Source organism: Gopherus flavomarginatus, chromosome 8 (genome assembly GCF_025201925.1).
Source record: "Gopherus flavomarginatus isolate rGopFla2 chromosome 8, rGopFla2.mat.asm, whole genome shotgun sequence".
In the NCBI taxonomy this organism is placed as follows: Eukaryota; Metazoa; Chordata; order Testudines; family Testudinidae; genus Gopherus; species Gopherus flavomarginatus.
The window spans coordinates 84,413,243-84,426,205 of NC_066624.1; the positions used below are offsets into that span (position 1 = coordinate 84,413,243).

The window sequence follows — 12,963 nt, forward strand, 5'->3', positions numbered from 1 at the left end:
AGTAATTGCAAGGGCTCCCTCAACAGGCACTGCTATTCAAAATAATCTAATCTCATGTTCATGCATACCAAGAGTGGAATCAGCGTGGAAAAAAATCACTTGAAGACTACAACTGTTTCTTAAACGATTCAAGGAGATTTGTCTGAACGTTCTGCACTACCATAGTTTAATAAGAAAGAACAACGTTCCCACCCCTCACAATCCTCCAACCCCAAAAGCTGCTGGACCCATAATACTATAAAAAGCAGTGAGCTAAGTTAAATCAGTGGAAGCTTTAACTTTGTCCTAGTAAGAGATTTAATAGTGATTTAATTATAGGAATTTCAATATTGTTTTAATCTACCTGAACTGTATTAAAACTGAGATTTTGCTTAACACAAAATAATTTTACATTCCAAACTCATGTAGAGTTTAACTGCAGATCACTTTATTTGCATAGCTATATATAAAAACTTTATCTGTGTATCTGCAGGAGATGCATACAAAAATTTGTAGCAGAAATGGAGAGCATATTGTGACTCTAAACAGAAGACCATCTTACTGTGTAGCCCATTAGAGTTAGCTTAGCCTTTTATTTTACTCAGCAGTAACACAAGGAACCTATAGGCTTGTATTCTATAAAGACACTGGCTTAAGCAAGTTAGCATAAGTAAAGTAGGCCTTGTGATTCTATGTATCAGAAAGGTGACCATTTATATCACTGTTACCACTAATACACAATTTCCATAAGTCTTGTACAAAGTATGCCATGTAAGGTACCAACAGAAAAGTTATGAATTGCTAAGTATGATTAACTTGTTTATATGCATGTATCATCTTTGTAGCTGAAGTTCTGAATATTGGGTAAGTACTTGTATCTTACATATGTGTTGTATTCCTGGGTGACAACTCCTAGATCGATTTGTCCTTGTGATTCAGCAAAGCAGGTAAGGACTTGTGATAAGGACATGTGACCCTGCACTCCATCTTGGGCCAGTAATTTTTCATGCACTTGGACTGTGGGCTTTGTTTGAGACAGTAAATTTCCATGCACATGATAAAGGATATATAAAAGACCTCTGAGACATCTCCATTTTGTCTCTTTCCTACTCTAATTCTCTGGACTGTGGATTTACAACAAAAAGGAGCATCTTGAACTATGGACTGAGGACCTTCCAATCTTTTGGAAGTTACCGGAGAGACTTTACAAGCAAGCAGTCTATTCCATCACTACTACAGACCTGATATAAGAACTTTGCAATCATTTGTATGCATATGATCTATGAACCATTTATAACTCTCTTTTTTATTATTATTATTAAATCTTTAGGTTTCAGAGTAGCAGCCGTGTTAGTCTGTATCCGCAAAAAGAACAGGAGTACTTGTGGCACCTTAGACTCTAAAATTTATTTGAGCCTAAGTTTTCATGGGCTATAGTCCACTTCCTCGGATGCATGCAGTGGAAAATACAGTAGGAAGATATAGATATATACACAGAGAACGTGAAACAATGAGTGTTACCATACACACTCTAACGAGAGTGATCAGTTAAGGTGAGCTATTACCAGCAGGAGAGAAAAAAAACTTTTTGTAGTGGTCATCAGAATGGTCCATTTGCAACAGTTGACAAGAAGTTGTGAGGAACAGTGTGTGTAGGGGGGGAATAAACATGGGGAAATAGTTTTACTTTGTGTAATGACCCATCCGCTTCCAGTCTTTATTTAAGCCTAATTTAATAGTGTCCATTTTGCAAATTAATTCCAATTCAGCAGCCTCTCGTTGGAGTCTGTTTTTAAAGTTTTTTTGTTGTAATATTGCGACTTTTAGGTCTGTAATGGAGTGATCAGGGAGATTGAAGTGTTCTCCGACTAGTTTCTGAATGTTATAATTCTTGACATCTGATTTGTGTCCATTTATTCTTTTACATAGAGACAGTCCGGTCTGGCCAATGTACATGGCAGAGGGACATTGCTGGCACTTGATGGCATAAACTTTGCCATTGGTATATATGCGGATGAACGAGCCTCTGATAGCGTGGCTGATATGATTAGGTCCTATGATGGTGTCCCCTGACTAGATATGTGGACAGGCTTGGCAACGGGCTTTGTTGCAAGGATAGGACTGGCCTGTCTCCCAAGATCTGTGAGAGTGATGGATATGATACAATCACATTTGCTCCAACCCCTCAGACAGAGACAAACATCTACAAGATCTCTATCAAGCATTCTTACAACTACAATACCCACCTGCTGAAGTGAAGAAACAGATTGACAGAGCCAGAAGAGTGCCCAGAATTCACCTACTACAGGACAGACCCAGCGAAGAAAGTAACAGAACGCCACTAGCCGTCACCTTCAGCCCCAAACTAAAACCTCTCCAGCGCATCATCAAGGATCTACAACCTATCCTGAAGGACGATCCCTCACTCTCACGGATCTTGGGAGACAGGCCAGTCCTTGCTTCCAGACAGCCCCCAACCTGAAGCAAATACTCACCAGCTACCACAGACCACACAACAAAAGCACTAGCCCAGGAACGTATCCTTGCAACAAAGGCCGTTGCCAACCCTGTCCACATATCTAGTCAGGGGACACCATCATAGGACCTAATCACTTCAGCCACACTATCAGAGGCTCGTTTACCTGCACATCTACCAATGTGATATATGCCATCATGTGCCAGCAATGTCCCTCTGCCATGTACATTGGCCAAACCTGACAGTCTCTACGTAAAACAATAAATGGACACAAATCAGATGTCAAGAATTATAACATTTAAAAACCAGTCGAAGAACACTTCAATCTCCCTGGTCACTCCATTACAGACCTAAAAGTCGCAATATTACAACAAAAAAACTTCAAAAACAGACTCCAACGACAGACTGCTGAATTGGAATTAATTTGCAAAATAGACACCATTAAATTAGGCTTAAATAAAGACTGGAAGCGGATGGGTCATTACACAAAGTAAAACTATTTCCCCATGTTTATTCCCCCCCCACACACACACACTGTTCCTCACAACTTCTTGTCAACTGCTGCAAATGGACTATTTTGATTACCACTACAAAAAGTTTCTCTCTCTCCTGCTGGTAAAAGCTCACCTTAATTGATCACTCTCGTTAGTGTGTGTATGGTAACACCCATTGTTTCACGTTCTCTGTGTATATATCTATATCTTCCTACTGTATTTTCCACAGCATGTATCCAATTAAGTGGGCTGTAGCCCACGAAAGCTTATGCTCAAATACATTAAATCTTTAGTTAGTTTACTAAGGATTGACTGACAGCATGATATTTGGGTAAGATCTGAGATACATATTGACTTGAGTATACGTCTGATCCTTTGGGATTAGAAAGAACCTCACATATGGTTAAGTGGGTTTTCAATAACTTCTCACTATATTAGATTGGATTGTTTGGATGGGAGCGAAGTGCTGGAATGCCTAAAGGGGACTGTGTCTGGCTTCTGGTTAACCAGTGCGGTACTGGCAGAAGCTCTTTTGTTACTAGTTTGGTGAATCTGATTATAGAATAAACCATCAGTTTTGGGGGACTGTCTGTCCTATTTCTTGCAGTCTGCCCTGAGTGTGGCATTCTCAGCGTGGTCCATCCCAGGCACCTGGTCACAGGTCTATGACCCTTAGCATAGATAAAATGGCCCAATGATTACCCTAGATTTTGGGGAACTGCGAATAGCTTGCTCAAGAGAAGGAGTTGGTACATAATGATACAGAATAACCACAGGAACACTGAACTGATACTGGGATTGGGTATTTTAGGATAGAATCATTGGTAGATGTTGAACCACAAACCTGCTTTAGCAATAGGTGACATATATGATAATGAGTTAAAAGACATTAATATGTTAACCTATAGGATAAGGGCACCCCAATATTAGGAGTGTAAGGAAGTTAGATTTGGACATGGAAGGCTGGGCATCAGAATGTATATTCATAATAGTGCCCAGACCCTATAATAACTAAGCCACCATGTAGCTGGGGTAAGTTTTCCATCACTGATAACAGCGAAGAGCTGAAGGGTCAATCACCAACTTCTGGGTTTCTGGATCATCAGATTCATTTGGCAAGTCAGGGACAGGGCTGGTCCTTTGTCTCTCACCACAAAGTTCCCAAGGAAGGATGTAAATATATATATCAGTACATGAGCATATGCAGGCAATGACACCAAAGATATCCCTAATTCTGTATTACTACTACCTGTGTATGTGGTTTAGAGCTTTCTTGTCTTTACAGATTGTTTTAATAGAAGTGGCTAAGGCTTTGCTTTGCCCTCAGTGTGCTTTGCCATACATCTTGGGGTTCCCTACAAGATATTTAACTTGTTAGTTTTAATTCTGTGGAGCCTGATTCTGGGAGGAGAACCCTATTATTCCCAGCTCATTAAATCAATATCAATTGGCAATCAATACAATTGTTATTAATCATTAAAAAGGTAACAGGCAACAACTATACATCATTCAGTTAGTAGTGTCAGATTCCTACAATGAGGGTCAGGTCAATGGTTCATGAACCTGGTAATTTTTTGTCCTCCTTTACTTATTATCAATATTCAGAAAGCTAAATTCACTTATAATAATCAAAATTTTGAATTAAGTTGGTTCCTCATTAGGGTCTAATCCTAAAAAAGTGTTGAACATCCACTTTTTAGGGAAGTCACTGATGTCTACAGGATCCTAAAGGAAGGATACACAATATTAAGCCCATAGCACAGGGGTGGGCAAACTTTTTGGGCTGAGGGCCACATCTGAGTGGGGAAATTGTATGCAGGGCTGGGGTTGGGGTGCAGGAGGGGGTGTAGGAGGGCATGCAGTGTGCAAGAAGGGGCTCAGGGCAAGGGATTGGGGTGGAGGAGGAGTGCGATGTGTACGAGGGGGCTCAGGGCAGAGAGTTGGGGTGCAGGAGGGATGCGAAGTGCAGGCAGGGGGCTTAGGGCAAGGAGTTGGGGGGGAAGGTGCAGGAGGAGTTCAGGCTCTGGCTCAGCAGTGCTTACCTAGGGTGGCTCTGGGGCGGCAGTGGCGTGCACCGGGGCCAGGGCAGGCTTCCTGCACGCCCTCCTCGGCCCTGGCCCTGCGACGCTCCAGGAAGCACTGCGGCCTCTGGGGTAGGAGTGGTGGAGGGCTCCGCATGCACTGCCCTTGCCGCGCCTCCAGGTACCTCTCCCAAAGCTCCCATTGGCTGCAGTTCCCCATTCCCAGCCAATGGGAGCTGCGGGGGGCGGTACCTGGAGGCAAGGGCAACCCATGGAGCCCTCTGCCCCGTCCCCCGCCCAAACAGTGCAAGGACGTTGGGCTGGCCACTTCTGAGAGTGGTGCGGGGCCCACAGCGCCATGGGGGGCAATCCCGCGGGCCAGATCCAAAGCCCTAAGAGGCCGGATCCGGCCTGCGGGCTGTAGTTTGCCTACCCCTGCCATAGCAAAATATCAAAAAAATCCAACAAAAAGGAGACAAAAGTCATGAGAGAAATTTTCAAAAAACCTCAAAAAAAAAATCACAGATCTCCACTAAATTACAGATGAAGTTAACCTTGTTCCACGTTACCTCTTGACACAAAAGGAAATCTCTAAAAACTTTTAAAGGTGCAGGAAAGAGAAAGGAATCTCTCACCTCTTGCAAGCAGCAAGGACAACAGCATGCAGAGCATCTGAGAGGTCTCTGCAATGCTATCACTTCTTGACCCATATTGTCAATGATCTTCATGGTGAAAGGTCGTGATGGTCCACAACAATTTCGAGTACAACAATCATTTTCCTCCGCTGCAAAATATACTCTTTGGCCCAAACTGTTTTTGATTTCATATTTATTGTTAGTTTCAAAACCGGTAAGAACTGAAAATTAACAACATTAAAAAAGCTATTTAGTTGATACACTAAATACAAGTATTAATAGAAATTGCAGAAGCCCCAAACAGGGTCAGGAACCCACTGTACTAATCCCTACATAAACACATAGGAAAACATGGCCCTTTCCCTGAAGATCTTACAATCTAATAAGATTACTAACGGGGGGGATGGGAAAAGCTTATAAGAGATACATACACTTCTGCTCTGACAGAATGCGACTCAATATAACACAAATTTGGATATAACACAGTAAAGCAGGGGGGAGCCCCGGGCCCTTTAAAGCGTCACTCGAGCCCCGCTGCTTTATGGTGTTATATCCAAATTCGTATGGAGCCCCAGGCCCTTTAAATCCCCACCTGAGCCCTACTGCCAGAGCTCCGGCAGCGATTTAAAGGGCCCGAGGCTCCCCACTGCAGCTGGAGCCCCGGGCCCTTTAAATCCCTGTCAGGGCTCTGGCAGCCAGGCTTAGGCAGTGATAAGGGGCCAGAGGCTCCAGTTGCTGTGGGGAGCCCCGGGCCCTTTTAATCCCCACTCGAGCCCGGCTGTCAGAGCCCCAGCGGGGATTTAAAGGGCTTGGGGCTCCCCGCAGTGGTTGGAACACCTGGCCCTTTAAATCACTGCCGGGAAAGCCGGTCCAGTCCGGCATGGTGTACCAGCTCTTGCCGGTATGCTGTACCAGACCGAACCCGATATAACACGGTCTCACCTATAAGGCGGTGAATTTTTTTGGCTCCTGAGGACCACGTTGTATCGGGGTAGAGGTGTATATATTTTCAATGTATTATTTTTATTGTATTATTTTTTCATTATAAATAAGTTGCTAACTATTCCCATTTTCCCTTCAAAACTAATTAATGTGAACAGTGAGTTCTTTTAGATATTATGGCACAGGTGAGACTTATGGTATCTCAGGATGGAGAAGGCCTTATGATCAGTTCAGGAAGGGTGTTCCATAGGTGAGATGCAACAGAGGTGTTTGTGTGAAAAGTGACAAATGAGCAGACAGGACAGGCACCACTGTCACAGTGGATGTGGCAGTGGGGAGCAATGCAATAAAAAACAAAAGTAGACAGCTAGGGAGGGGTAGAGTTGTGAATGGCCCTGACAATAAGAAAAAGAAGCTTTAAGTTGATGTGAAACAGCTGGAGCCAGCAGAGGGATCCAGAAAGCAGCATGATACTGTTAGAAGTGTAAGCCAGCAAGATTATTTTAGCAGATGAGATTTGAATAGACTGGAGGGGGAAAAATGTGTATGGAAGGGAGGCCAGTGAGTAGGTGATTACAATAATTGGGATAGGAAATGATGGGGGCCTGAACAAAAAACAAAACAAAACAGATGGATCTTAGAAATGTTATGGGATGAAAAAGCAGCAAGATTTGGGTGTAGCCTAGTTGCAGAGGGTAAGACAGAAGGTGTCAACAACATCATCAATATTAAGGGCATGAGTGACATCAGGATCATTATGTTGTCAAACATGGCAAAGAACAGACAGAGTGGAAAGGATTTGGGAGAAAAGATCAGTTAGCTAGCAGCGAACCTTCCAGGAGGAGATGTCAGAGAGATAGGCCGAGATGTAGGATTAGATTGAATTAGACAGGTCAGAAGTAGAGAGGGAGATCTGTAAAGATGATAGTTTGAAATCACATGAATGACTGAGGTTAGATGTAAAGATTACACTTTTAAATTAGAAACTGTCACATTTTTATATATCAATTTTATTTTTTTAGGAGTTCAAATAAATTATGTTTTAAGTTTGAGATACTGAAAGTAAGCAACGTTTTAAGAATCGGTGCCACCCCCACTCTCCTCCCCAAAATGTACTATTGTAGAGACTTGATTAAAGATATAAAAGACAAAAAACAAATCAAGACCCCATCTTTAACAACAGTGAATAAATAAAGAATATCTATCATTAAATAAGACTGGTGTTTAACAGTCACATATAATTACTTGATATAGGACCACAGTCATTTAAAATATCTCCAGTATAATAATCTTCCATTTAGCATTATAGCAACGTACATACCTTCCAGAAGCTCAATTTGCTGATGAACTAATATCTGATCAATCTGTTATAGTGGTTAAAAAACAGTTTCAAATAGAAGTTAATAAATGAAAGTTATAATTAAATTTAAAAAATAAAATCTACAAGTATGTCAGCTTTTATTTTTCAAAGATTAGATTTCAGGATACAAAATTATGGATCAATTCATAATTATAACGTTAGATCATCTACATTAATTGTGCTACAGAAATGGTCTCTCACTCACACACGTGAACACCTGGGATGATCAAAAAGATCATTCAAACACTAAGATTTTAATTTTGTGAGCTGCTCTGTTGTGTGCTACATCTATGTGAAGATACTTGGAGGTGGAAAAGGAGAATGAATACTAATGCTCAGAAAAAGTACCACATTGAAAGTCATGAAGTTTGATGTGCTACTGATGACCATACTGTAATATAGGCCTTTGCCACACTATACTACTCTTACCTAGTATCACTATTTCTGATACAACAATATACAATAGAGCAGTACCCATTCTCATTTAATTTTAAATTCTTGGATAAGATTGTCAAATTGGGTGTCAATTAGTGGTGGACACTTGTTTGCTAAAACTGGGACTATGCAGTGTTCTTGCAGCCATGTTGGTAACAGGATATAAGAGAGACAAGGTGAGTGAGATAAAGCTTGTCTCTCTCCCCAAAAGAAATTGGTCCAAGGGTTAGTTTTTTAACCTCTGATCTAAATGTAAATGGCTCTGTATCGCCAATACAAATCGTGTAAGCCACTTGATTTCCCAAAGTAGATAAAAAGGTACTTAAATGCGCAGGTATCTATTAGCTTTGCATTTTCATGGGAGTTTAAAAAGGAGAAGAATATAGATACCTGACTTAGGTATTCTAATCCAGGTGGACAGTTGAGAGGGGGAGGAGGTGCTGGCATCCAAGCTGCCCCACTGGGCCCAGAAGGCTGATTTTGGACTGGAAGGCCCCCAGGTCCATATGGAGCTCCTGCTGGGTAACCCTGGAAGGCATTATTAGCTTGTCCTGGAGCATCTAGTTTGTAGAAAGAGAAACAAAACACAAAACACACACAATTCTGAAAATCAGATATTAAAAACATAGTTTCAACACATCAACAAATACACTTCTGAAGTTCTAGCATTTTTAACTATTGAGAGCCTCATAGTGAAACTACATTACATAATTAGGCTTGGCAGAAATCAACTTATTTTATAATTTCAACAATATTGACATTATAAACATTTTTCAATGATTAATAATTTACATTTTCACAGTTGTGCAAAATTATGGGTTGTAAGCTTTTTTTAATTTTTATCTATTTAAATTTTTGGCAGTTGTGGGAAGTTATGAGGAGGTTAGACACTTATTTTAATGGCAGTAGTTGCTAAGATTCAAAAGTTAAAGCTTTATAACCATTAAAACAAAATATACAGAGTAAATATCCTTAAAAAGAACTCCAATAAGTTCTCAAGCATTATTCTTACTCTGCCTATGTGTGCATTTCTATTATAATAGATGGAAATATTTTGCCATCAGTTTGTGTGCATAGGGTGAAATTGATGTTTAATGATAAAAATCTAATACTTTCAAGCTCACCCATAATTCAGTTCAATGATCCTCAACCTCTGAAAGTTGGAGAGCCACTACAACAGCAAAGTGAGTAGCCAGGAATCACAAAGCTGCAAACTGATGCCGTCACTCTGTTGTAACTTTCACATCATGATAATGAATTGCATCAACAGGTCATTATTTACCACTCCAACTCCCCAGTCAAACTTCGCAGTAATATTAAAGACACCGCTTAACTATTATTTTGTGGCTCTTTGACTGACACAGTTGCTCCTCTCTCCCAATCTTACTTCTGGCTGTTTGCAGCACATATAGGGCACTATACTCTCTCCTTTCTAAAAAGCTGCTTCTCTATCTCCCTCTGTCTTTCAGCACAGCAACAACCTGTATGAGTATCAGAGGGGTAGCTGTGTTAGTCTGGATCTGTAAAAAGCAACAGAGTCCTGTGGCACGTTACAGACTAACAGATGTATTGTAGCATAAGCTTTCATGGGTGAATACCCACTTTGTCAGACGCATGCATCAGTATAACCTGTATTAGTATAACTACATCCGTACAAGGGTCATTGTATGGCTTCAACTATATTGAATAAACAGGACTTACATGGAAGCCACTAGAGGATAGAACACTGACAAGGACTCAACAGACCTAGCTTCTATTCCCAGCACTGCCATTGGCCTGCCTGGGTGATCGTAGGCAAGTCACTTCACCTCCCTGCGCCTTAATTTCCCCATCAGTAAGATGGGGATGATACTAACTTCTTTGTAAAGAACTTCGATATCTACTGATGTAAAGTGCTACACAAGAGCTAGATATATTTATTATAATAAGACAAAATATCTGGAGCCAGATATTTTACACCCTTCATATTAATATGAAAACAAACCCCTCTCCCAAGTATACCAATTTCATATAGTGAGACATCTATAAATAATCTACAAATTAAATGTAATAAAAATGAAGCTGCTCATTTGATCTCATCATTACAATTTTAAAGTAATATACAGCGAATGAAAATAAAATAGATTTGAACATGGACAAGTATTTGATAAATGGCTGTAAGACTGCCATGTTGTGAAGAGCAATTTGAGAACTTTTAGAAAAAGATTTCTATAGTTACTTATCTGCACTTATTTTAGAGATAGTATGTGTCTATAAAAGTCAGTCTGAAGTTTTCCAGCATGCACTATAGTCCTAGATATTTAATTATTTTTGTCTAAATAGTGTCAAGAAGTTTGTCATACTGTAAATACATACACAGAAATAATTCAATAACTGCATCATGATTTTAGCTATATTACATGAACAGTCTCCCATTTATTTTATTTGCCCACACAGAACTCAGCATAAAATCAGATTCAACTCATGTCGTTCAACACTTAATATTGTGATAGGCCCACTAGATGGCGCACACAGTATATATTTATGTTCATGGATTAAAGATCTCTCTGTATCTGTAATCTAAATTCTACACTACCAGAGGAATGCGTTATCTATAGCAGTGCTGGTAGTATATAAAGATTTATTTATAAAGATAAAATTGAACAAATGTGTACAATGTCCATGGAAGTTATATCTAAGAACTAAAGAAGATTCAAATTTAGCATGAATACAATATCGAGCTGGTACAAGTTTCTCCACCTACTGAAAGTAAAAAGTTTAAGCTTCCTCCTCTAGAATTATACTGAAACTATGAAGGATGTTCATGCAGAGTTATTCACGCACTCTACCGTTTGCAAGAGATATTACCATAAACACAGCCTTAGTAGCAGCTGATCCACCCAAATGTTAGCTTTTTATAAATGTTAGCTTTTTATAGGACTTGAAAAGGGCATCTTTTCCAGTGAAACTGTGGACTACATTACAGCTAATAGCAAGTAATTACAATCTATAGAGAAGATTCTTAGCTGGTGTACTTAATATCAGGCTCAAACAGTGAAAGAGCAAACTACATTGATCTCAAAATTTAATCTTTCTTGTTCTAAAAAGAATAAACTTTTTTGAGTTTCCACAATGCACAATCATTATTCTTTGCCAAGTGCTGACAATGTTTACAGAACTTGAGAGTAGGGCTGCTCTGCCACAAAGTGCATACAATCCAAAAGACAAGCAGGACAGGCCAATACAGAACAAATATAACGCAATATTTAAGACATACAAGATATCACTGAGTGTGAAGGTTCAAGTTAGAGGCTTTCTTACATTTAAAAAAGCAAAATAAAAATGTCAAACATTCATATTTCAGCAAATTATTACTTAAAGGGTTATTTGAAGTGGTGTGTTCTGGGGAAAAGATCTGAATGTAGAGAGGGAGGTCACTCAGCTGAGAGGGAGAGAGAAAAAGTTTTAAGCTTCTGTGACAGTCTGGAAGAAGGGGCAACACAGTGGAAAAAATAATGGGGGGAATTCAGATTGGAGGCACATAAGACAGAAACAGTAACAGAGATGGAGACTATAACTTCTCCAGTTTTAAATCCAGTTCTGAATTGCTAAAGAAAATGAGTAAAATATTTTTATTTTAAAAGAGACTATTGACTGAGATGTAGAGTTCAAAAGCAAAGAGCTACCATGCATGCTACTTCTGCAACTGCACTATCTTCCTTGCCATTGCCCCCACAACACAGTTTTCCTGCAGACAGGAGATTTTCTGACTATTTAATTTTCCTTTATAGGTAGCATGTTACCACAGTAATACTAAATAAAGGAAAGAACAATCAAGCTTTTCTACAAAAAAAAAAAAAGTCTAAACATTTCATCCCGGAAAATTAATAGCAGGGGAATTATTTCACAGGTGGTTGCCAAGTTGGAACACAAACAAATTTTTTCTGGGGACAAAACAGATCAGTGAATTTGTATGTCATATCATAATCAAATAACTTACTTTGGAAAGGATACTGAGGATATCCATAAGGAACTTGATTTCCTGCATAACCTGGAGGGTAAGCGGAATTTGGAAATTCAGCAGCTTTATTTGCTGGAACAAAGAAACAAATATTCATTTTTTTTTTGTTTTGTCAAATTAAAAAACAAATCTATAAAATGAACTTATTTCTTTTTAGATAAGATCTATATGAAAATTAGGCATTGACAAGTTTGCTGTATTTAAACAACATGAAATTCCCTTAAAAACAGAAGGTTTGTTTTAAAAAAACACTAATGAGAAATTTTACATTATGAAAGAATCAGAACAATTTAGATGTAGTCAAATCCCAAAAGTGCTGAAAGGAAACAGGTGCTATAAACTGTATCTAGCTGGGAGGTTAGTTAATTCTTATTTCATATCAGCAACTTCCTTATCTGCTTCTCTTGTAATATTCAAAATAGAAAGTTCTTGGTACCATTCTAACTCAAACAATTACTTGTGAACACAAGCCAGCATTCTCCTCCATAGAGAAGGAGAATTAAATAATTCTCCTCATTCACTTTGGTATATTTTTTTCTCACTTAATTAACAATCAGCTTTACAGGTTCAAGGTCCTTGAGATTTTTTTTTAAATAGTTCCTGCTCCTGCCTTGTATCATT

At 39.4% G+C, this 12,963-nt stretch overlaps 1 protein-coding gene across 4 annotated transcripts in view; it reads right to left on the reverse strand.

The window, feature by feature from the left end:
• Window positions 1–12,963, reverse strand: part of PLSCR1 (phospholipid scramblase 1) — a 46,022-nt gene that overhangs the window by 16,540 nt on the left and 16,519 nt on the right. For all 4 annotated transcript variants that reach the window (XM_050966100.1, XM_050966101.1, XM_050966102.1 and 1 more), the window contains 4 exons: window positions 12,322–12,414; window positions 8,733–8,902; window positions 7,869–7,911; window positions 5,606–5,826 (listed from right to left, as the gene is read on the reverse strand). In XM_050966100.1, the coding sequence (XP_050822057.1) occupies window positions 5,606–5,826; window positions 7,869–7,911; window positions 8,733–8,902; window positions 12,322–12,414 (527 nt within the window). The remainder of the gene's footprint in view (window positions 1–5,605; window positions 5,827–7,868; window positions 7,912–8,732; window positions 8,903–12,321; window positions 12,415–12,963) is intronic.